This window comes from Emiliania huxleyi, assembly GCF_000372725.1.
Source record: "Emiliania huxleyi CCMP1516 unplaced genomic scaffold EMIHUscaffold_224, whole genome shotgun sequence".
NCBI lineage: Eukaryota > Haptophyta > Isochrysidales > Noelaerhabdaceae > Emiliania > Emiliania huxleyi.
Window position 1 is genome coordinate 162781 of NW_005200385.1, and position 23049 is coordinate 185829.

General features: G+C 65.1%; 7 protein-coding genes across 7 annotated transcripts; 3 read left to right on the forward strand and 4 right to left on the reverse strand.

Moving 5' to 3' along the window:
• Positions 1 to 1908: 1908 nt before the first annotated feature.
• On the forward strand, positions 1909 to 2314 carry EMIHUDRAFT_235731 (hypothetical protein; the record flags this gene model as incomplete). Its single annotated transcript, XM_005779878.1, has 2 exons — positions 1909 to 2073; positions 2267 to 2314. The coding sequence occupies 2 exons, from the start codon at positions 1909 to 1911 to the stop codon at positions 2312 to 2314; spliced, it is 213 nt and encodes a 70-aa protein (XP_005779935.1).
• Positions 2315 to 2661: 347 nt separating this feature from the next.
• On the reverse strand, positions 2662 to 3366 carry EMIHUDRAFT_114604 (hypothetical protein; the record flags this gene model as incomplete). Its single annotated transcript, XM_005779879.1, has 1 exon — positions 2662 to 3366. One exon carries the CDS (start codon positions 3364 to 3366, stop codon positions 2662 to 2664), a length of 705 nt encoding a protein of 234 aa, XP_005779936.1.
• An 88-nt stretch (positions 3367 to 3454) lies between these two features.
• On the forward strand, positions 3455 to 4311 carry EMIHUDRAFT_235733 (hypothetical protein; the record flags this gene model as incomplete). Its single annotated transcript, XM_005779880.1, has 3 exons — positions 3455 to 3619; positions 3858 to 4010; positions 4249 to 4311. The coding sequence occupies 3 exons, from the start codon at positions 3455 to 3457 to the stop codon at positions 4309 to 4311; spliced, it is 381 nt and encodes a 126-aa protein (XP_005779937.1).
• A 13149-nt stretch (positions 4312 to 17460) lies between these two features.
• Positions 17461 to 17773, forward strand: EMIHUDRAFT_443169 (hypothetical protein; the record flags this gene model as incomplete). Its single annotated transcript, XM_005779881.1, has 2 exons — positions 17461 to 17623; positions 17686 to 17773. Coding segments are annotated over 2 exons (250 nt in total), but the record flags the coding sequence as incomplete, so codon positions are not given.
• Positions 17774 to 18242: 469 nt separating this feature from the next.
• EMIHUDRAFT_235739 (hypothetical protein) lies at positions 18243 to 18637 on the reverse strand (the record flags this gene model as incomplete). Its single annotated transcript, XM_005779882.1, has 2 exons — positions 18243 to 18279; positions 18348 to 18637. The coding sequence occupies 2 exons, from the start codon at positions 18635 to 18637 to the stop codon at positions 18243 to 18245; spliced, it is 327 nt and encodes a 108-aa protein (XP_005779939.1).
• Positions 18638 to 18979: 342 nt separating this feature from the next.
• Positions 18980 to 20509, reverse strand: EMIHUDRAFT_235740 (hypothetical protein; the record flags this gene model as incomplete). The annotated part of the gene is made up of 7 exons (XM_005779883.1): positions 18980 to 19071; positions 19427 to 19521; positions 19579 to 19911; positions 20005 to 20103; positions 20167 to 20285; positions 20362 to 20430; positions 20480 to 20509. 7 exons carry the CDS (start codon positions 20507 to 20509, stop codon positions 18980 to 18982), a joined length of 837 nt encoding a protein of 278 aa, XP_005779940.1.
• A 181-nt stretch (positions 20510 to 20690) lies between these two features.
• On the reverse strand, positions 20691 to 21765 carry EMIHUDRAFT_457154 (hypothetical protein; the record flags this gene model as incomplete). The annotated part of the gene is made up of 3 exons (XM_005779884.1): positions 20691 to 21184; positions 21449 to 21580; positions 21733 to 21765. The coding sequence occupies 3 exons, from the start codon at positions 21763 to 21765 to the stop codon at positions 21014 to 21016; spliced, it is 336 nt and encodes a 111-aa protein (XP_005779941.1). The 3' UTR covers positions 20691 to 21013.
• Between the last annotated feature and the right edge of the window lie 1284 nt (positions 21766 to 23049).

Here is a 23049-nt window from a genome sequence, read left to right on the forward strand (position 1 = left end):
CGATCCTCTTTGGCAGCAGCTGGTTCTGCTCGTCGCCGTGGCCCAACCGGCCGACGTCTCCAAAGCCCCAGCTCCAGACAGCTCCGTCGGAGGTGATGGCGACGCTGTGGTCGACTCCAGCCGACACAACGACGACGCGCTGGCCAGCAAAGGCCTCGATCTTCTTTGGCTGCCACTGGTGCTGCTCGTCGCCGTGGCCCAGCTCGCCAAAGGATCCCCGGCCCCAGCTCCAGACAGCGCCGTCGGCGGTGATGGCGAAGCTGTGCGCAGCGCCAGCCGACACGCTCACGGCGCGCTCGCCGCCCAGCGTTGACGGGAGGCGGGTCGGCGTGTTGAGCCGCGACACGCCCTCGCCGTGGCCGAGCAGGGCTGGGTTCCAGCCCGGCGGGCAGCCGCACGACGATAGCCGCCCCTCGCCGTCGATGAAAACGCTGTGCTGATGGCCTGCCGCCGCCCTCGCCGGCGGGTTGGACTCGCACAGCAGCGCTGCAAAGCACAGCCACCGCACGGCGCAGCCCTCGCCCTCTGGCTGCGCCGGCAGCTCGAAGCCGCGCTCTTGCGCCCACAAGCGGATGGCCTCCTCCGCAAGCGAGGCGTGAAAGACGCGCGAGATGCCCGCGGCGCGAGCGATGTCTAGGGGGCTGTCGCAGCGAGAGAGGACGTGCTCGAGGAGCGCCGTGGGGAGGTCGAGGAGGCGGGCGGGCGGCGGCGTGTCTCGCGCGGCCGCGGCGGTGGCGGCGGGGGCGAGGCGGCGCAAGCGGCGGCGCGGCGGGGTGGACATCGCCAGAAAAGAATTTTTCCATGTATAATGGGTGGGGTGGCGGGTGGGTCTGTGTGGGGTGTATGGGGAAAGGGGATAGGGGAATGCTGGTGAACGTGAACACGATGCTCTGCGACAGCACACCTCCCTCGTCCCGGGAGCAGCTGAGTCTGCCTCTTTCTTCGCCATCTTTTCAGTGTATGCGGGTTTCGAATCTTTGTGTGCCTTTGGCCTGTGCAAGGGTTTCCGGCAACCCAGAGGGAAACCAGAGGGTCCCCAGCACTTTGCGTTTCCGGAAGTTTCCAGGGAAACCAGAGCGCAGGGGGTGTTTGCATTGGTGCTCCATTCTGTTTCTCTCGAGTTTCCCTCGGGAAACTCGCGAGTTTCCCTGAGTCTGAGAGCTATTCTGGGGCAAAATCTGAGGCAAAATTGAGGAAATCGGCACGATACCCTCGGGGTTTGTCAGGTATACCCGCAAAATACCCGGTATTTTGCCGATTTTGCTGATTTTGGCCCCAAAACAGCCTCAGACTTCGTCCTCCGAATTGGGCGCCAGTGAAGGTTGTAGGTTGCCTTTGCTCGCGTCCCACTCTCGGCTCGGCTTCCACCTTGCGTTTTGCTGGAGTACCACGCTCTCGCCCGAAGCCCCGTCGTGGTGTTGCGGCTGGCCAGTGCCTGCTATCTGGTTGAGAAAACTCTGGGCGATCCTCTCGTTGCGCCCGTCCGCCGGCCCGGTATTTTCCCGTGGAGTTTCCCCAGGAAACTAGAGGGTGCTGTAGGGAAACTAGCAGGAAACATGGAAAGGAAACCAGGTAGGGTGCGAGGAAACCCTTGCTTGTACATACATACAGGCCAAGTGCGCCTCCAGTTAGAGTTGTTTGGTATTGCTAAAAATCTCTCTCTCCGAGCTTGGGCCAGCAGGGGGACGCACGCGGGCGAGATTTGCTTCGAAGTTGGCGAGCTCGGCCGAACACCTTCGACGTGCGTCCCCTGCTGTACAAAGCTCGGAGAGGTGTGAGAATCGGAAACCCCAAACGGGGATCCGCAGATGCAAGCGCCGATCCCTCAATTGCTCGGGACGCCGACACATCGGAGCACAGCACGCCGACACTGCTGCTGCTTGGGTTGCGGCGCGTCGGCAGCTGAGGATGCTGCTGCTGGCACTGCTGCTGATGCCCGCTGCGCCAGCCAAGCACCACAAGAGAAAAAATTCAGCCGCGGCTGGCGCGCTGGAGGAGCTCGCTGCCACGCTCGCGGCTCCGACAGAGCACGACTCGGGCGCTGATGAGAGCCCCCAAAGCGGGTTCTCAACGGTCCCTACGTGGAAGCGCGATCACTGGGAGCGCAGGCTGCAGCACCGACCGCGACACGACAGCCAAGGGCGGGCGTGGACCTCTTCCGCATGAGAGCTTCTGCCCGAGGATTTTTCACGCCACCCCCCCGCCATCCCAACCCCGCCACGGAGAGTATTGCCTCCTTCCGTCCGTCGATTGACCGAGCCGCAAGGCCCGGCGCCGACGCAGTTTTACCGCTTCGCCACCGCACCACTTCTAAAATGCCTGTGGGAGCCTTCCGGATCCCACGGCCTAGCTACTATCTAGCTATCCTCAAACCTTTTGTGATAGGGCTATTGTACTTTCGATCACGGATGTAGTTTCGCGCACGATCGCCAAATAAGCCCCTCTGTTACGCGATTGAGGGTGGCCGTCAGGAGAGGGCAAGAGAGAGGTTGTGATGTGAGCAGGAGCGTCGAGCGCACCGCAGAGATGAGCGCGTGTGAGAGTCAGAGTGCGTGCGCTCGAGCTGTGTCGTGTGTGTGCGTACACGGCTTTCGAAAGGCTGAGAAAAACAGAGATGCTGGCGGCGCGCCTTCACAAGGAAGCTAGCCGTGTCCACTGCCCCTACCCAGCGGCGGCGCCATCAAGCACCTCCACCTCCTCCGAGCAAAAGTAGCCAATCAGCTCCCCCTCCTCTTCGGGCTCGAGCTCGACTGTGACGGGCGCTGTGGCCAGCTCGTTGCAGCAGCACGCGGCGTCGGTCTCACACTCGGCCCACACGTTCGCGACGACGCCCTGCATGCCTCTCGCGCTCGCGTACCCCTTGACCGCGACGTCGGCCACAACCTGCACCCGGTCCCCCTCCACTAGCTCACGGTGAGCAGGCGGGGTCCAATCCTCGTCGTACACAGCTCGCCACCGCTCGCGCTCCCTCGCCTCGAAGGCTGCGACCCGCGCCTGGTCGCGGTGGAGGAGCGTCAGCTCGCGGAAATCGAAGTAGCCCGTCACCTTGCGCTGCAGCCTTGCCGTGATGGTGGGCTCTCCCCACGCGAGCTCGCAGCACGCGCCCCAGTCGTCGGTGGCGTCGTCGCCCTCGCCGAACACCTTCAGGACCGTGCCCGTCAGACCCTTGGCGCTCCTGCCCTTGACAGCCACGTCGGCCGTCACACGGATGGTGTCCCCTTGCGTGGGCGACACCGCAGAGCACAGACTCTTCGCCCGCAAGGCGTGCCGGAGAGGTCTGGGCGCAGCGTGCAAGATCAGCGCGCCGGCGACGGCCACGAGGAGCTGCCAGAGCAGAAATGCCGAGCGCCGATTTGGGGTAGGCATGGCTGGCAGCGCGTTTTCTTCTTCCTCAGCGCCCGTTGAGAGGCTGCCCCGGGGGGCACCAGTTGGCCAGCGGCTTCCCGCAGCAATAATGGGACGGTTCAGCTCGATCGCCAAGTCGGTCAAGGCGACCAACTCCTTCAAGCGCTCCAGCAAGGCCGATTCGGCCGCCTCCTCCGCCGCCGACGTCGAGTCCAACCGGCTCGAGGAGACTGTTGTGGAGCCGGCACACCCCGCCCCGCGCCTCGGCGCCGACGTCGCGCCACTGCGCTCCCTGACCGATCGCACGCTTGGCTCGGCAGGTCACCCTGACGCTCGGCTCGACCTCGCTGACCTTTTCCGACGGCGCCTGGACGAGCGCTGGCGGAGAGCAGAGCACTGCAGAATCTTCGGCGCAGGCGTCGGCGGCAGCGCAGGAGCACAGCCAGCCACCGAGTCAGCGCACGCGACCGAGGCGCACCCGCGGCTGAGGGCTGGTTGTGGCGGGGCTGTAGGAGGAGGCGAAGCGGCTCTCGAGCGAGAATGCGCAGCTCGCGGGCGAGAACACGGCGCTGCGCTCCGAGGTCAACCTGCTCAAGCTCAAGGTGGAGCTGCTTGTTGACATGGTGACGCTGGCCAACCTCGACTGCGACAAGCTGAGCGAGGAGGTGTCGCCGCTCGCCTCACCCGCTCTCTCTCTCTCTCTCTCTCTCTCTCTCTCTCTCTCTCTCTCTCTCTCTCTCTCCCTCTCTCTCTCTCTCTCTCTGTGTGTGTGTGTGTGTGTGTGTGTGTGTGTGTGTGTGTGTGTGTGTGTGTGTGTGTGTGTGTGTGTGTGTGTGTGCGAAACGGGCCACGAGCCGCCGCCCACGCAACAACCGACCAAATGTCCTTCCCCTCGCCGCACAGCTTGAGCAGAAGGAGCTGGAGCTGGAGCAGAGGGACCCCCAGCAGCTCGTTGGCAAGGGCTGACCATGCCGTGCACGCAGGGCTCGAGATGCCGTGGAGGAGCTAGTGGGAAGGCTATGTTGTTGGCAAGAGAATTCCTCGCTTTTTTCTTTTGTGACAAGCTCTGCCTCTGGGCCGGTCCGGTTGCGGTACTTCGCGGCCACCCGCGATTCGGGAACACGGATCACGGCCACAGAGGTGACTGGTGTGACTGGTGTGAGTGGCCGTGGAGTGAGAGCTGAGAGCGGGACACGGGGACAGCGAGGTCAGAGCTCAGATACCGGGTGAACCTGGGATGTGGGAACCGGCCGCGGAGACTGCCGCAATGTGCGGACACATACACGATACACCGTCTCACAATTGTTGGGGCCACTGAGGTGGGCAGTGGACCTAGGGCTCGGGGAGAAGGTGAACCTCGCGGCCAAGTGTAGAGCCACAAGCATTCAGTCTCGCTCCGCATGCTCGGCTCCTCCCGTTTTCTCGGCTCATAAATCCTCTCATGTCAGGAAAAGCGCCGCGCCCACCGGGGCGTAAGGTACAGGTAAGGTAAACTTCTCCACACACACGAGGTGTTGGGGCAAAGGGGGCAACCCTCGCGTCTCCACGTCTAACGACAGGAGCCCCACGGCATTCAAAGTGCAAGGCCCGGTGCGCGTGAGTGAGCGGTGTGTGTGTGTGTGTGTGTGTGTGTGTGTGTGTGTGTGTGTGTGTGTGTGTGTGTGTGTGTGTGTGTGTGTGTGTGTGTGTGTGTGTGTGCGTGCGTGTGTGTGTGTGTGTGAGAGTAGTGTGAGGGGGGGTGTCAGCGTGTCACGTCACTGCATCCGAGCATCCCCTCTGCCGGTTCCTCCCGCCGCCTCTTCTTTGTTCGACTGTTTTTCAATCCACCCTTCACGAAGCCCTCCCATGTAGCTAGCGTTCTTTGCGAATATGTCTCGAAATGGCCACCGGGGCCCCGGCGCGCGTGGAGGCTGGAGCGCGGTCCCCGGCGATCGAGATGAGGCGGGACCGGGCCGGGGGTCATATATGCATGCGCGAGCAGCCACCTCTTCCTACTCTTCGCGATCACGATTCACGCCAGGCGGAGGTACATGCGCGCTCGAGATCTATCTTCCCCCCCCCCCCCCTCTTTCTCCTCACAAACTGTACGCACATGCCAATGTGTGCGAGTGTGGCGAAAGCTGCAGCCCAGGCTGCAGGTGCAGCTGCGCGTCAAATAATACACGAGACCGGGGAGGTCATCTCGAGTCATCCTGCGCTTCTACCCTAAGCCAGAGCCCTCTTCCCCGGAGCCAGAGCCTTCTTCCCCGGAGCTCGCTTCGCCCGAGCCGTGTTCGCCGTCACCAATGTCATCACCGCTCAGCGGTGGCGACGGCGGCGGTGCAAGCAATTCTTCCCCGGAGCTCGCTTCGCCCGAGCCGTGTTCGCCGTCACCAATGTCATCACCGCTCAGCGGTGGCGACGGCGGCGGTGCAAGCAAATCCGTCAAATTGCCATGGACGTATGGCTCGCTGGGCCCATAGCTAGACGCGGTCCCGAGGAGCCACAGCGGCGGCGGCGAGGGCGGGGGTGGAGACGGAGGCGGCGGCGAGGGCGGTGGTGGCGGTGGCGGCGTCGAAGGTGGCCACAGCGGCGCATAATCGCGGACGGTGCACGTGCCAACATACTGGCCGGAGTAGCTGCCGACCGCGTCGTTACACACGGAGCCGGAGACGCCGGTGTCGTCGCTGAAGAGAAAGTTGGCCTCGAGGCCTGCCTCTGCACTCGGGACCAGGGCCCGCATGTTATCGGCGATCTGCGACGACGTGCGCGCGACGCTCCAGATGCGGATGTCGGTCATCTCGCCCCGGAAGCGGTAGCCGCCGCCGGGGGACGTGGTCGCCGTGTTCGCGTTACTGACAGAGTGCGCGCCGATGAGATCCGCGTGGTAGGTGCCGCCGTGGCTGCTGACGCCATTCTTGCACGACTGCAGGCTGCCGTCGAGGTACACCTGCGGATAGCTGGATCGCGAGGCAACGGAGATGGCGAGATGGTACCAGACTCCCACACTCAGCGTCGTGCTCGTGCAATCCGACCAGTACAGGTCGCCTGTGCCGCCCGTGCGATCGTACACTGCGTCGACTCTCACCCTGTTGGAGCTCGCCGGACGGACGCTGACAATGTCGAGCCACAGAGCGATGGGATCGCCGCCCCCGTCGCCGGCCGTGCTGCTCATTTTGAGCCATAGCTCGATGGTGAAGGCGGCAAACGTGCTCACACCGCCAATGTTGGGCAGGTCGACGTAGCAGCCTGAGGTCCCGGTGAAGACAAGCGCCTTCTGTGTAAGAGGTGAGGGTGGCGGCAAAGGTGGAGGTGAGGGCGGTGGCGACGGCGGCGGTGGCGTCGGGGGCGGCGGCATTGGCTCAGGCAAGGAAGGGGGCGGCGGCGTGGGCTCGGGCAAGGACGGGGGCGGCGGCGGCGGCGGCGGCTGCAACGGTGCGTCACCAAGGTCATCACCGCTCAGCGGTGGCGACGGCGGCGGTGGCGTCGGGGGCGGCGGCGTTGGTCCAGGCAAGGAAGGGGGCGGCGGCGTGGGCTCGGGCAAGGACGGGGGCGGCGGCGTCGGCGGCGGCTGCAACGGTGGCGGCAACAGCGGCGGAGAGGACGGCGGCGACGGTGGTGGCGACGGCGGTGGAGAGGGCGACGGCGGCGGTGGCGTCGGGGGCAGCGGCGTGGGCTCAGGCAAGAACGGGGGCGGAGGCGTGGGCTCAGGCGAGGACGGGGACGGCGGCGTCGGCGGCGGCGGCGAGGGCGGCGGCGACGGCGGCGGCGTTGGCGGCGGCGGCGGCGGCGTTGGCGGCGGCGGCGTCGGCGGCGGTGGCGTCGGAGGCGGCGGCGGCGGAGAAGGCGGAGGAGAGGGCGGTGGTGACGGTGGTGGCGACGGAGGCGGCGACGGCGGAGGAGAGGGCGGCGGCGACGGCGGTGGCGACGGCGGTGGAGAGGGCGACGGCAGCGGTGGCGTCGGGGGCAGTGGCGTGTGCTCAGGCAAGAACGGGGGCGGAGGCGTGGGCTCAGGCGAGGACGGGGGCGGCGGCGGCGGCGGCGGCGGCGAGGGCGGAGGAGACGGCGGCGGCGTGGGAGGTGGCAATGGGGTCGGTGACGGAGGGGGTGAGGCTGGCGGCGTGGCAGGCGGCGGGGACGTGGGACGTGGCGGCGCAAGGGTGCCAGAGCGGAAAAGGCAAGCCTTGGGGATCACGTAGATGTCGTGCGGCACGTTCGACGGCCAGAGGTTGTCGCACGAGGCCGTGAGGCGGCACCACGCATTGCGGCCAAGGCTCCGCGGCAGCGGCTGCCAGAAGGAGAGGTAGTAGCAAGCGGGATCGTCGCGGCACATCTGTCTGCACGTCTCAAGGATGCGGGCGGGAGAGGTGCCGCTCACAAAGCCGTCATACGAGGCTGGCTCGTCCTGGCAGGACTTGCCACCTTGGGTCGGCGCTGGCACGAGACACGCCGCGCCGCCGGAGCCTTCTTCCCCGGAGCCAGAGCCTTCTTCCCCGGAGCCAGAGCCTTCTTCGCCGGAGCTCGCTTCGCCCGAGCCGTATTCGCCGTCACCAAGGTCATCACCGCTCAGCGGTGGCGACGGTGGCGGCGGCCTCGCCGGCGTCGGTGGTGTCGGTGGCGGCGTCGTTGGCAAGGACGGGGACGGCGGGGGCAAGGGCGGCGTGAAGGACGTGCGGCGTGGCGGCGACGGCGGCGGCGCAAGGCGGAAAAGGCAAGCCTTGGGGATCACGTAGATGTCGTGCAGCACGTTCGACGGCCAGAGGTTGTCGCACGAGGCCGTGAGGCGGCACCACCCATTGCGGCCAAGGCTCCGCGGCAGCGGCTGCCAGAAGGAGAGGTAGTAGCAAGCGGGATCGTCGCGGCACATCTGTCTGCACGTCTCAAGGATGTGGGCGGGAGAGGTGCCGCTCACAAAGCCGTCATACGAGGCTGGCTCGTCCTGGCAGGACTTGCCACCTTGGGTCGGCGCTGGCACGAGACACGCCGCGCCGCCGGAGCCTTCTTCCCCGGAGCCAGAGCCTTCTTCCCCGGAGCCAGAGCCTTCTTCGCCGGAGCTCGCTTGGCCCGAGCCGTATTCGCCGTCACCAAGGTCATCACCGCTCAGCGGTGGCGACGGTGGCGGTGGCCTCGCCGGCGTCGGTGGCGTCGGTGGCGGCGTCGTTGGTTCTTCAGGCAAAGACGGGGGCGGTGGCGTGGGCTCAGGCAAGGACGGGGACGGCGGGGGCAAGGGCGGCGTGAAGGACGTGCGGCGTGGCGGCGACGGCGGCGGCGCAAGGCGGAAAAGGCAAGCCTTGGGGATCACGTAGATGTCGTGCAGCACGTTCGACGGCCAGAGGTTGTCGCACGAGGCCGTGAGGCGGCACCACCCATTGCGGCCAAGGCTCCGCGGCAGCGGCTGCCAGAAGGAGAGGTAGTTGCAAGCGGGATCGTCGCGGCACATCTGTCTGCACGTCTCAAGGATGTGGGCGGGAGAGGTGCCGCTCACAAAGCCGTCATACGAGGCTGGCTCGTCCTGGCAGGACTTGCCACCTTGGGTCGGCGCTGGCACGAGACACGCCGCGCCGCCGGAGCCTTCTTCCCCGGAGCCAGAGCCTTCTTCGCCGGAGCTCGCTTCGGCCGGCGACGGCAGCGGCGCAGGGCGGAAATAGCAGGTGCTGCTAGCGTGCGTCTCCTTCCCCGTCGTCGGGTCTGTCCAGACGACTGGGCCCGTCGCGGAGTCGTGAGCTGGCGTACCATATAGACTGCACCCGTCGCCGCCACTGTGCCATGCAAATGCCGAGCACGATTGCGAAGCGGCGCACAGCGCCTGGCACACCTCGATGGAGACATCTCGGTAGCTGGCGGTCGAGTTGGAGAAGAGCTGAGTCGGGCCGCATGCCCGGTACTGGCAGCCTCCCCACTCTTGCCGCGGCGCCTCATAACGGCACCCTCCCCGTTCCGAGTTCCATCGCCGTGGGGCGCACTCCCTGCAGCCTGCGCAGCCCGACCAGGTGCAAATCTTCTCCCAGCCGTGGGTTTTTCTGGCGCAAAAGGGGCTGCAGTTGGGCTGAGGCTGTTGGAGCAGTGCGCATCCTGAGCACATGCCGCAGCCTGTCCAGGTGCACAGCTTCTCCCAGCCGTGGGTCTTGGCTTGGCAGAATGGACGGCACAGTGCATCGATGGGTGGAGTGCCCCCGAGCACTGTCGGCCCGAACCGGTCCCCGGTCGGACTCTGACCAAGGACGCATCCGGCCAGTTGAAAGGTCAGAAGAGCGCGACGCAGCATCCACCTGTAGCAGGCGTCCGTCGGACCTCGTTCTAGCGGAGTGGGGCAGGACGCGTGTTCTGGCGCGCCGTCTCTGGCACAACGCACCGATGGATGGACGGACGTGTGTGCCTTTGTCACAGCTTGTAAGTACTTGTTACGTGAAAACCCGCTGGGACTCGGACGCCAGCACACACGGCTAGATTTCATGGCGGGCCGCCTAGGCCCTGGGGTCGGAGGTAGAGTCGGTGGTGGTGCCGCGCACCCGCCAGCCACCAGCATGGTCGAGCAGCTCCTCGAGCGCCACTGCGCCAACCTCGAGCGCCGCCGCGCCACTCTCGACGGCCACTGCAGCAGCGTCGCGCGTCTCGTCCGGGGCAGCGGGCGCAGAGGCAGGCGCGGAGGCGGACGGCGGTGGTGCTCCTGTGGTCGGTGGCGGCGACGATGGCGCGGGCTGCGTGCTGCCGGTCTCGTCCCTCGCGCACGCGACAGCGCTCGCGTGCCTGGTGGGATTACCCTCGTCGTCGCTGTTCAGAACGATACAGTCCGCCGCTGCCGGGTGGATGACGGTGATGCCGCGGACCGTGTCGACCTGCGCCTCTCCCTTGACCGGCGGCGGCAGCCCGCTCGGGGCGAGCCGCCATCTGCCGTGTGGGCGTGCGGCGAGACGGGCGTGGTGTGCGCTGCGAGGACGCGTGAGAGGGGCACGCATGCCTGCGCCACACGGCGCGCGCGTGCTCTTCGGTGTCCGCCAGGCTGACGTGACCAACGAGCGTCGTGGCGTCGCCATAAGCTCCGCGTGCCTCCATGAGCCGCGTGCACGCCGACACCTGCGTGCATCAACCCAGTCCGCGGCGCGGTGGCGATGCTTCGGCGTTGGGGCCGGGGGCGGCGAGCGAAACGAAGCGCGCGGCGGTGGCGACGAACCGACTCTTTGTAAAAGCTCGTGAAGCCGTTCACCTGCCCCAGCTGGGCGCCAGCCTGGACAAGGTCCGGGGCGGGAGGAAGCTGGCGTGGTGGAGCGCCTTCGAGGCCTGGTGGTGCGCCCTCGGGGGCTGGCGCCACCTTCTTGTCGGGAAGCATGCCGTCGTGCACGCGCATGGCAAAGTCGCAGAACTTGTCGCGCCACCGCTCGTAGGTGACGCTCTCAAAGTGAAGCACGACGGCCTCAGCTGATGCGAGCACATAGGTGCCTTTGTCGTTGCCCGCCATCGCGGCTGGCCATGACGTCGCGAAGTGGTGCGGGCCGTTGGGTGCGAGCCAAGGGCACGCGAGCACGCCGATGCTCTTGCCGTCGTTGCCAAGCGCGCCGCCGTAGGCGCCGTAGTCCTGCGGGCGGTGACGGAAGGCGCTCACCTCGCTGAACGGGTTGCTGCAGCGGTCGGTCGGCGCCAGCGCCTCGAGGTTCCTCAGGTGGAAGTCGCCGATCATGGGCGGTGGGCCGATCTTGGTCGATCCCTGGCTGAGCCGCGCGCGTTGCGCGCGTTCCATCGCCGCCCAAAACGCTGGAATGCCAGAGGGGCAGTACAGCAGCTCGTCGTCGTCCACGTGCATGAGGTGGGTGATGCCGTCACGCCGCGCCTCTTTGATACTGTTTGTACAGTGTAGCATCTGCCGCTCGGTCTGACCGATCCAGTCACGCAGGGTCGGCCCGTGGAACTCGGCTTTCACCATCATATTCCACGGCGGCCGCTCCAGCATGTCTTTGAGCCCAGGCGTGTCTGCGGCGGCGGACACACACTCAGTGCATGCGCGCACACACATCGGTCAGACATTGCTGCGCGCACCCTCTATGCGCAGGTAGAAACGCGTCACGCAGCAGACTGTGGCGTGATATACCAGCCAGGTCTCCAGGAACACGGGCCTCTTGGTCATGCACATGATCCCAAGCCGGATAGGTATGGCATCCGCCTGATCGAATGCGGCGTCCGTTCTCATGATGACCTCTCCGGACGCGAACATCGCGTCCTGCATCGTCAGCGAGCTGCGCGATAGCAGCAAGTGCAAGTGCACTCAGGGCAGCGACTGCTGCCGCTTTGGCGTGCGAATCGTCGTGCTGTGGACAGTGTCACTCCAGCACACGCGGGTCCTGGAAACTCTGGCAGACGTCGGGCGCAGCTGTTCGTGACTTCTTCGGGTTGCGGGGCGCGTCTCGACGGAGGCCTGCGCTGCAGCGCGAACCTCGGGCGGGCCACCGCCGTCGAAAGGCTGTCAAAGAATTCTTTACATCTTGTCTTGGAAGCGCTTTTATCAACTAGACAAGCCGTTCGACGACAGCTACGACGAGTACGTTGATGCAGTGTTCGCGGCCACATGCGCATGCATGCATGGATTACGCAAACCGCAGCGCCCCTGCATTTGCGTGCTGTGCGTGCTGCGTGTGCTGCGTGTTGCGTGCTGCGTTGCGTGCGTATAGCAGGGGCAAAAGGTTTCAAGCTATGCGAAGATGAAGTTCCTCGACACCCTCGAGTCCCTCTGGCTCCTCCTCCACACGGCGGCGGCGCCAACAGCCGAGGTGACGACGAACAACACGATCGAACTCGTTCGCAGCCATCGAGCCCATGGACGACTAGACCACGCTGGTGATGAGGGGCGGCTCCCGTGCTGGGACACGTCTGAGGTTCTACCTCCACAGGCTGCTCTCAGGCCCACAGCCTAAAGGCCACCCGCGTTTGGACCTTCGATAGGCCGGTCGGACCCGATTTTATTAAATTTTCAAGTTTAAGCGCAGACCTCAAGACTTGAACGCAAGCATGTTCAGGCCATCTAGAGTGCCGAACAACATCGCACCGGTTCGGTTCGCGCATCACGGCCGCGCAAACTGGCTGCACTGCGGCGCGAGGCTCAGCGGGGCGTCCGGACCACTGACTCGGGCGATGTGGTGGTCGAGCGCAGCCTTCTTGAGCTGGAGAGCCGCCGCAGTATGCGCGGTGGATGGGACGTTGGCCAAAACGCGACGCGCAAGCTGCAGGGAGGAGCTACAGCGGCTCCGCTCCTCATGCTGGTTCGCCAAACCGAGACGTTGAGGTCCTCGTACACTCATGTCGCGCCTCGAGTAAGAGCCATCACGCTGCCCAGCGCTGGACCGTCGTAAGGTCCGGCCTTAGGCCAGCTCGCAGCACTGTATGAACTCACGCTGGCGAGCACCATCCCAGGATGAGGCCTTCAAGAGCGCGCGCCAGGGACGTCCGTATGGCAAAATCGGCGTGAATTCGCTATGAAAACGCTTCCAACCCATCAAGAGCGGGCTCAGAAGAGACGATACTAACCCAGGATCACCAGGGCACCTTAGGGTATCGAAATTTTCCACCCCCCCACCCCCTCCCGCTCCCCCGGCCCGCGCCTCTCCCCCTAACTAACACACGCACCACCGCTGACACCCTCACCAGGCCTCTCCCCCCGCCTCGCCGCTCTCGCGGTGCAAGCCGACTCCTGGCGACCGTCCTGGTCAGCGGCCCTTGCCAGGACGGTCCGAGCGCCGCGCTCGCTCCGGTGAGCGAGCACTACAGTAGCACACCGCACCTGCACCGCCTGTAGTGGCACCGGCACCAGCCTCCCCAGCCCCGCCTCTCCAACGTCTCACTCGCCACCCTGCTCGCTGCCGCCCCGCCCGTCGCCACTGCCACTAATCTGCCGCTCCGCAGCCCGCTCCACCTTCCCGCCCGCAGCGCCTCCCGTGCCGACGCAGCCTAGAGACAACAGAGCTGGGTCAATATCACCGCGGGAACGCCTCCTCTCGACGTGGGACAGAGCCTCCTCCACAACGTCGAGAGAGCGACGGCCAGCGTGGCGCGGCGCAACGTCGCGCGGCAGTGGCCGCAGTGGCTCGAGGCGGGCAGCGCCGGCGACAACGAACGCGGAGCGCGCGGCGACAGCGGTGGCGAGAGCCGAGGGACGTGACTACACCCTCGAGCGCCGTGCGCGCGCAACCTCGTCAGCCAACCACGCGCCGCACCAGCGCCGCGAGCGACGCCTCGAGGCACAACGTGCAGCCGCCGCATCCCCCGCCGCCGCCGCCGCCGCCGCCGCCGCCGCCGCTGCCTCGCTCCACGGCGGCGGCGGCGCCGCCGCCGCAGACTGTAAGCACCAACAGCCGGCGGCTCGGCACGCGGCGGCCGCCTCCGGCCTGGGGGCGCGTCGGCAGCGCGGCGCGCCACCTCGCTGCTCGACACGCGCCGGACCTGTCATGCGCGGCTGCGCCACCGCTTCCTCGTGCGGCGCCGTCGCCGCCGCCACGCCGGCCGCCTGCTGTGAGCGCCGCGCTGCTCGGCCGCACCCGCCCGTGCCGGCCGCAGCTGCTCTGCCGTCAGCGCCGTCGCCGTCACGGGCCAAGCCGCCGTTGTCGCCGCAGCCACGCCCGTCGGCCTCGCTGCCGCCGGTCCAGCATGGCTGACACCGCCACTACCACGGCACCGGGCAGGGTGAGGCGCTAGAGGGTGAAGGGTGCATAGAGGCGAGGTGAGGCGGCACCTAGGGGCAGTGACCCCCGTGAGCCGGCAAGCCGACGCGCCACTACCGGGCAAGATGGAGGCCGAGCTGCGACCCTCACAGCTCTCGCGGCATGCGTCCAGAGCTCGATTCATCTGCCTCGCCGCTCGCTCGCCGCCTTTTGTGGGACCTAAAGAGAGAGGTTCTGAGCCGTCGGGCGGCGCTGATGGTGGCCCGCGTGGGTGGAGCCCGCGGCAGCTAGGCCGCCTGGGCGCGGGGGGGGTGGTCCGGTGCTTCAGAGGCAGCGTGAGCGACGGGGGGGGCGAAGGATGTGAGGCGGCTCGCCTGCAGCGCCCACCTGCTGGGCCGTCTGGATCTGCGATTACGCCTCGGGAAATGCGAGATCATCCAGAAAATGTCTGCAGACCTCAAACCGATGGCCTCAAAAAGTCGTTGTCAGCCACCGATTTTCCGTGTCGCCCGACCCGCCACCTCACCGGCCCGGCGTTCGGAGGCGTAAAATCTTGGTCGGCCGTTGGGCCGGTGCCATCGGCCGCGGTCGAGTCGACCGTGCCCCGTCTTGGGCACGATGGACATGTGACCGGCTCCGGTCAAGATGTGCCCCGGCATGGCGGATGAGGCTCTCAGGTTGGGCGACGCGAGCGCCGAGAAGGTGGAGCAAGACCTCGCGTCCCACATGGGCTTGCTCGGTTGGCAGGGTTGGATTTGGGTTCTTTGTGATGCGCCAACTTCAACTTCCGGAACGACTCAACAGGGCCCAAAGACGGGGGAGCGACCGGCCTACCTTCGATGATGGACACTACCCACGTTTAGTTGGTAAACTGAACACTTTGTGGTTTTGTCCTAGTTGCGTCTATAAGACACGGTTTGGTCTTTAAGTCGAGAGAAAGGAAGACAGACAAAGAGAGATCGTGCAAGGGTAACGCGGCGCGATTACAAGGGTAACCCGGTGCGTGAGCTCCTCTGCCTCCTACTCACATTTCCTGAGGTGGCCGCCTGCCGGTACAGGTCCCGCGCCGGGTTGAACTTGTGCCGCAGCGGCGCCGTGCTGCAGCTTGCGTGGAAGGCACGTTTGAAGGCGTTGTCAAACTCGCAGACACCCGCCCAGGAAGACGTGTTGTAGCCCGCGAGCGGCAAGAGCACGGGCGGCACTGTGTCCCAGCAGAGCGGCACGCGACGGTCGAGCGCGTTCGCCGCGCGCCAGTCCACGTGCGGCAGCACGCGGCGCACGGCGTCCACCAAGGCCGCGCTTCGCCACGCCGTGCCGGCGAACATGACGCGCACGACGCCCATTGGCGCCGCACCCGGCTTCGAGCGCACCCACTGCTGCAGCGCGCTCGAGAAGGGAGGGTACCACGGGTTGTGCATCGAGACGGCATCTGCTCGCGGTGCATGCTTCAACGAGAAGCGCCGTTGCATCCAGACATCCTCTTCGATGAAGATGGTATAGTCACAACCGCCCCAGGCCGAGGCAGTGGCCATGTGCTCGAACATGGCAGCGATCTTGCCGATTGTGTCCGCTGTCACGGCTGTGTTCGGGGACTGGTACTCGTGACCGAACTTTGTGTGCGAAAAATGGAAAGCACAGCGTGCTGCACCCACGCACACGTCCGAAAGATCGGCGCCGCCGGCGTCCGCGACGATGTAAATTGGCACCGTGGGATAGAAGGAGCGCACACGGTCAAGCACCAGCCGAGCCGACGCATCGTGTGTGGAGGTCAGCATGAAGAAGCCGTACAGACCTTCTGCGCATGCAGCAGTGCTGGAGGCGCCTCTGGGATGTGTGTGATTCATGGGCGGCGCGCAGGGCGGCTGACAGGGAGCAATCCGTTTGGAAACTTGTCACTTCCGTGTTGCCCTGCCGAACATGTGGCGACATTCCCGGCAACATTTGCCTGAAATAAATAAAGTAGATGTCGTGTCCTGTCGCGACATTTGCCTGCGATAAATAAACTCAAATGTGTACGTGCCCGTGTTGCAAACAGTTTAGCCCTGGCATAGACCATAGAGCATAGTTGTTGCGCCGATGTATGTGCCTGACTGCGCTGCACCGCTGCAGACGCAAACGCGCCAAGCAGTTAAGGACAGAATTCCACGTAATGTGTGCATAACACACGCATTCTTGTGTTTAATAATTTTCCCCATTATCACGAACACACGCGTGAAGGTACAAAACACTATAGAAACCCAATGTCGATGTCGTGTTGCAACATTTGCCTATAGACAAAATAAATCAAATGTCGATGTTGTGTCGCCACTTGAACCCGCATGCCGCAAGCGGGCGTACGAACCGCGAGCGGCTCGCACTCGTGACACGCAGGCGTCCGACAGACGGCGCCGGGGCTAGGCGACCGAAGAGGAACTACGGCTTCGCTCGGGCTCAGGTACAGAATTTCACAACAAAAGGCTCTCGGTACAGAAAATAACGCTGTGCGAGAAGCTCTTCGGCCCCCTACTACGGATGGTGCTGGACTCGCTGCTGCCCGAGCTCAACGCGCAGTCGGCGACGCTGGCGCTCGTCCTCGGTTTCTCGGCCATCTCCCTCACTCTCGGCGTGCGCGGGGTGCGCGCCGCCTGCCCCGAAGTGCCAGCGTGCGCGATCGGCGAGGCCACGCCTGGTGAGACTCCCGCTGAGCCGTCCACCGCCCGTCGCGACGCAGCAAGTGGAGGCCGGGACGCTGCTGCCGCGCGGGCCGCTCTACAAGGCGTTTGTGTCGGACGCCGAGTCGTACAAGCAGTACGGCCAGCCTGCGCGTGCACTGGTCGGCCTCTTCCTCATCGCCTTCCAGGCTTGGACCTGCCTCGCGGCCCGGGCTTGACCGAGATTGACCGAGATTGACCGAGATTGGCCGAGATGCTGTGGGTCAGCCTCGCCGCGCCTCCCGGAGAGTCGCTCGTCACACAGCGCCACCTCTTCTGCTCCAGGCGGTCTTCCTTCTCGGCCCGCTGTTCCTCATCTACTCTGACGCGTTCGCTCCGGCAGCACCTGCTCTTGTGGAGTGCACGGGCACACCTAGCCGCCGCGGCCTCGGCTGCTCAGAGGGCTGCGTGCCGCGCGGCGGGGCGTGCGTTCCCACATAGCTGTCGCACAGCTGCACGTCGTGCCGGCTGCCGCCGTCGCTGCGCTGCGCAAGCGGCGGTCGCACACCGGCAGGCCCACTCAGGCCCAGGGGGGGCTTCGCGCTGCGAGGGTATGTGTACGTGTTTTGTGTTTTACCCCAACCGACCCGCGACCCCCCTCCCCCATTTGCATTTCGCGTTCTCCACTTTCTTTTCTTGCATCTGGGGACTGCGTGTGCCCCGCAGGCGCTGGGCGGCTCCCGTGGTGTACCTGTGCCACCACTCACCGAATTCTTCCCATCGGCCTCACCCGCTGGGCGCTGGCGCTGTCGAACCACCAGCCCGACGCGCACTACAGTTAGTGCCCACCATGCTGGCGATCCTCTGCACGCCTGCCTACGTGCTGCCCAGACTGCCGCCCGCGGTGGCCTCGCGCAGTCACTTCTCGCTCGCAATGCCGCCGGAGGAAGAGGACTGGGCGCGGATAGAGCCTACGCGGGAGCGGGATCTTTTCATCCCCATTCTCGTCGGCGTGTCATTTGGCGGGTTTGTGCACCGCGTGAAATCCGCGTAGTAGCGGGTAGGTCTCACTCCTCTCTGTGTGCAAGGTACGCTCTGATCATCCTGTACGACGTCTTCTTCGGAAATGGTCTCTGCGGGCTGACTATAACGTGTTCATCCTCTCCCTGGGGCTGACGATACTTGATCCTGTCTCTCGAGACCTTGAGACACGACCTTGTGGCCTGAGAAAACGCGCCCACGACAGTATCTCTCCCTCTCTCTGCTGTGTGTCGCCGTCTTTTCGGGGCACGCAATCCTGTGCAGTAGGGCAAGTGGGGGCGGGGGGCAGTCCCTTTCACGTATGTTAGGGGTGCGGAGGCTGTCAGGGAGGCTGAGTTGCACACACAGGGGCTGTGCGCCGGCCCTCCAGGGCTCGGCTCTAGCGAGTAGAGACAAGTATATTGTCTCATCAACAGAGTAGATCGGGGCCGATGTGACAAAGCGCTGGTAGCGTGGTTTAACCTCACACCCATGGTCTCACAGTGTGCCGGCAGTCGCCGAGCAGCGAGCAGTGATCACTGGTAGTCACACCAGTGTCGCTCCGCACACAAGCCGCAGCTCGAGCACACAACACTCTCTCTCTCGGTAGGGGGTAGACAGCGTCCTAATCTAAAATCTGAGGATTCAGGATTGAGGGCTTGCTTCAGTGAGGCCAAAGTGAGTTTATGGATGGGTGAGAACGATGCGCGACACGAGGAGTCACGCGGACCGACTCGTCGGTGACTCTGCTGCACGCCGTTTCAGAATTTTTCTCAGCGTGAGCGAGACGTGGAAGAGTGCCACCGTCGGGTAGGACGGGTCGGCCCGGAGCATCAGAGTAGCCGTCGTGGTCGCGGCGAGCAGCGCCGGCCACTCCGGCGCCGCGTCGGCAACGTGGGAGCATGTCCACCGCCACTTCGCGGTCGCAGCGCTGTTGTCACCAGAAACGCCGCTATGTACCTTTTCGGGCAAACCATCGATCTGTATGTCGATTTCGACTTGACGGCGGCATGGAGGCATCATGTCTCCATGCCGCCGTCAAGTTGGAGCCAGTCTGCGGCGACCACAGCGCTCAGAAAGGTACATAGCGAGCTTTTCAGAGTCAAGCGATTGCGCGAAATCCCACACTGGTGGATTTTGGTGCGCTGTCTACCCCCTACTCTCGGTCTCAGAACAAGTGAGAAGTGTCAAGTGACTGTGAGGGCCAGTGAGGGCGAGCCAATCGCTGTCACAGCTGTGGTAGCCGCACAGTAGGCTGTGTCAACTGTGCAGAGTGTGTGAGCAGCAGAGGAGCTGCACTCCAGGCTTGAGGCGCAAAGTAGAGATGCATATATGCGGCCACCGCCGAACGAGAGGCGCTCTCTAATAGACGAGGGGCGCTGTCGAGGTTCGCCAAGCGTGGCGAAATCCGGGGAAGCCGCCGACGACGAGCGTAGAGCGCTGGTCAGAATCCGCTATGGCGGCGACATGCACACGAGCTGCGTCCGTGTCGCCGCCCATAGCATAGCGGCGAGGCGCCCGGCGGGATCGTCTGTGGCGCGAACATAAGCCAGGGTCGCGTCCCCGGATATTTCTCGCTATCTCTGGCACTCTGGGTTCTGTCTCTAGTCTCGGAGGGGGGCTTGATGGTAAGATATTTATTATCACCTTACCACAGCCGCCATGGCCCCGACGCCCCCCCAGAGCTCCCCCCTCCCCTCCAAGGGTCCGCCGCCCCCCGCCAGGCGAGGCGCGGCGTGGCCGGCGGGGTCTCTTCGTGCGCGGCGCGCGCCACCTCGTCTCACCACTCATCTCACGCGGGGATCTCACCGTCTTTCCGGAACTGCGGGGTCTGCTGCGTCATCTTCTGCAGTCCCGACAACAACGAGGAGGTAGTGGCCTTCGGCCGCGGCTTCGTTGGTTTCCTGGGGGAGGTCCGAGCCGCCGACTTTTGTGATCTCTGCGCCTTACGCCGCTTCCACCGTTCGTGCATGGCCTTCCTTCGCGCCGCGCGTTTCGGCTCGGAGCCTTTCTTGATGTCTGTGATGTAGCTCAGCCTCGGGAAGGAGTTTTTCAGGTACTTGTTGCCCTCAGCTTGGATGCGACCCTGCGCGGGGGTCTCGCCATATTCTGCAAAGATGCGGTCCACGACGCCCATGCCATCGCCCACCACCTCGGCGAAGGGGCTGAAGCCCATACCTAGACGGCAGACCAGTGACTTCTCCGACGAGATGGCGTTGTAGGCCGTGGCGGAGCCCGCGGCGATGCCGTCGAGGTTCTTATTGTCTTTTGTATTGACGAACATCTGCGTGGTCCTGCAAGTTGCGCCGTGGTGAGCTGTGGTCAGCTAAAGTGCAGCCCTCAGAGGTGCGGCAGGGAGCCCGCTCCTGCTATTCGGGCCAGAGGACGCAAAGGAGATGTAGCCGCGCTGGTTAGACTTCACGACCGGATCGTCTCTGATGGTTTTGCCCCTCCACTCGGCAGAGACTGCGGGGTCGCCACTTATCCTGCGGCACCACAGCGCGCGTGTGAAACCGGCCAAATGCCCGAGTTCGGGTGCATACTCGCACCCAAACTGTGTGATGAATGTTGGCACGACGCGGAAGAAGCGGACGTCTGTTCGGTAGAACTTTGCGTCTAACAGTTCTCTGAACCGCGCGGCGCCGAGCGGAGCCCACTCGGGATGGACCTGGCATCAGGCGGTCGCCTCTGTGTGAGAGCGGGAGCTTGGCACTGCGATAGTCTTTGCGGGGCCGCCAGCGCACCATGACCTCAAAGGAGTCGAGTTCGTCGTCCACATTGACGTAGAACGTGACCAGGTATGGCTTGCGGTTCTTATGTTCCACCAATGGCTTGTTGTCTTCTGCGCGGAGGCACGCTAACCGTAACAGGCCAAGAATCGTCGCCAACCATCGCATTTGTGCGCTGTTGGCCGCCCCGTCGTTTCGGCCGCGCGTAAATCAGCAGGACCCGCGTTTGTGATATTATTTGTTCGGGATCCTGACACCCTCCACACCCCGTACTCGCAGCTCGCGCGTTTGGCAGTCAGCGGCCGGCTGGGGCGGGGAGGGCGAAATTATAGCAGCTCTCCCTATTTTCACAATTCGTCAAGAACTGCTAGAGCGATGCGAAAGAAACCCCCACACTCTAAAACATGGCAGCAAGGCAGCATGCACCCACAGGACCCCCTCAGAGCAAACCCCACATGACCCACGCCCTGCGCCGCCCACACAACCTGACACCTCATCATCAGCACCCTTAGATACGCCGCCGCCGGGACAGGCAGAGTCCCATTCGCTCACGGGCCACGCACGAGTCTCGCATCCCGCACGGCAAGCTCGCCCTCGCTGACCCAAATCTCACCGTCCGGGCGCACACTCAGTCCAACGAGTGTGCGTTGGCCCACTAGTCCGCCAGTCAGTCAGCGCGATGAAGCAGAGCCTCGATGGCCGAGCGCGCGGCGTCCACAGCCATGGGCTCCCCGCTGAGCGTCACCGTGCCCGCGCCGCTCTCGTCCTTCTCCACGTCGATCACGGCGCCCGTCGCCTTGCGCAGCTCGCTCACGTGCGACCCCCGCTGACGAATCACCTTGCGAGTGCAGACCACGCCTCACACTTCACAGAGGGGTGGGGCGGGGGCGGGGGGGGGTCTGCTTTTCGCTGCACACACGCTGACGCCGCCAGGCAACGCTTGTGCTGTGGATAGCCGGGGGGGGGGGTGTTTGCGTGAATAGCAGGCGCGGTCTCTACTCGCTCGGCCAATCACCTTGCGGCGCCACCATCAGGGGCGTGCGCCAGGACGAGACGAGCGGGTCTGCGAGGACGGCGCGGCGCGGCTCAGGCCGATGCGCACCGTCGGCTCGCAACTCGCCGAGGCGGACGAGGAGGCCGACGAGTGGGAGCGCGCCGTGGAGCTAGAGAGTGCCGACGCCCCGTTGTCCTCCTGCGTGGGCTGCGCGGCCGAGCCGTCCAGCAGCAGCGGCGCCTAGTACCATACCTCCAGAGACTCGAACCGGGTGTGGGTTCGGTCCCGTTGCGGTAGGGGACTGCGCGGCCGAGTCGTCCAGCAGGAGCGACTCGACAAACTCTCGAGCGCCGGCGACGGCGGGAGGAGGGCCTGCGCCACGACCAGACCACCAGAGTCAGGGCGTGTCCGAGGGTAGGAGGCATCACGAGGCTGCACACACGGCGGAGCACAGCTCAATGCGTGTCCTCCCGTGCTGATCTCGGACCAGGCCTCCGTGTCTGTTGTCTCTCTAGCTCTGCGGCCGTGGGCTCTGGTCCCCAGCGTCGACCTGTACGATCTCGGGGTGTTCTCGGGCGTGATCTCGGGCGTGATCTCGGGCTCTGCGGCCGTGGAGCTGAAGCTCGAGCCACCCGTCGGGCGCGGGCGTCGAGGAGAGCTGAACCTAAACAAGAAATGCGGCCGCGTGTTTTCTTTTTTCTTTCTCCGCGCGACTGCTCGCCGCGTCCGAACCTCGTACCGCAGAGGGACCGTCGACAGGTCGGCGCTACATGGGGAGGCATGGGGAGGCATGGGGAGGCATGGGGAGAGATGGGGGGGCATGGGGAGAGATGGGAGAGATTGGGGGAGAGATGGGGAGAGATGGGGAGAGATGGGGGGAGAGATGGGGAGAGATGGGGGGAGAGATGGGGGGAGAGATGGGGAGGCATGGGGAGATATGGGGAGATATGGGGAGATATGAGGAGGCATGGGGAGATGTGGGGAGATATGGGAGAGATATGGGGAGATGTGGGGAGATGTGGGGAGGCATGGGGAGATAGCAGGGACCTCTCGGCGAGCTCGCGTGCGTCACGCGGCGCGAAAGTGAGAACGTACTCCTCCTCCGAGGCGCCTAGCACCATACCTCCAGAGACTCGAACCCAGTGTGGGTTCGGTCCCGTGGCGGTCGGGGACGCCACCGCCCTCGGCGGGGCTCAGTAGCAGCCGCCGCAGCGCCATCGCGACGCATTGCAGCACCGGCGCCTGCGCCACGGATACGCCAGCCTCGGCGCGTGCAGGCGGTATCGTGCAGAGTCTTCCGAGCGCCGCGGGAAGACGGGGGCTACGAGGACAGTGGAGTACAGGCGGAGCGCGGTCGAGTCGGCGACTAGCGCGCGCGAGACGGGTGTTTGCTCGCCTTCCCTGGGGACACCGTGTCGCGTGTCGGACTGCCACTGTGCGATGTCGGAGCCCGGGCTGGGACGGTGGCGCGGAGGGTGGAGGCGACACAGGTGGAGGTGCAGAGGGAGGCGGCTGGGTCGGTGGGGGCGCGGAGGGAGGCGACAGCGGCGGTGCGGAGGGGCGCCACTGAGAAGGATGGGTAACTGATTCTCATGGGGCTGTGCGTCTCTGTGAGTAGAGCGGGGCGCGGTCGAGTCCCGCCGAGTCCGTATCGCCTCGAGCGCTGGGCTCGAGATGATTGGGGGGGTAGGGAAGGGGTGGGGGGGTGG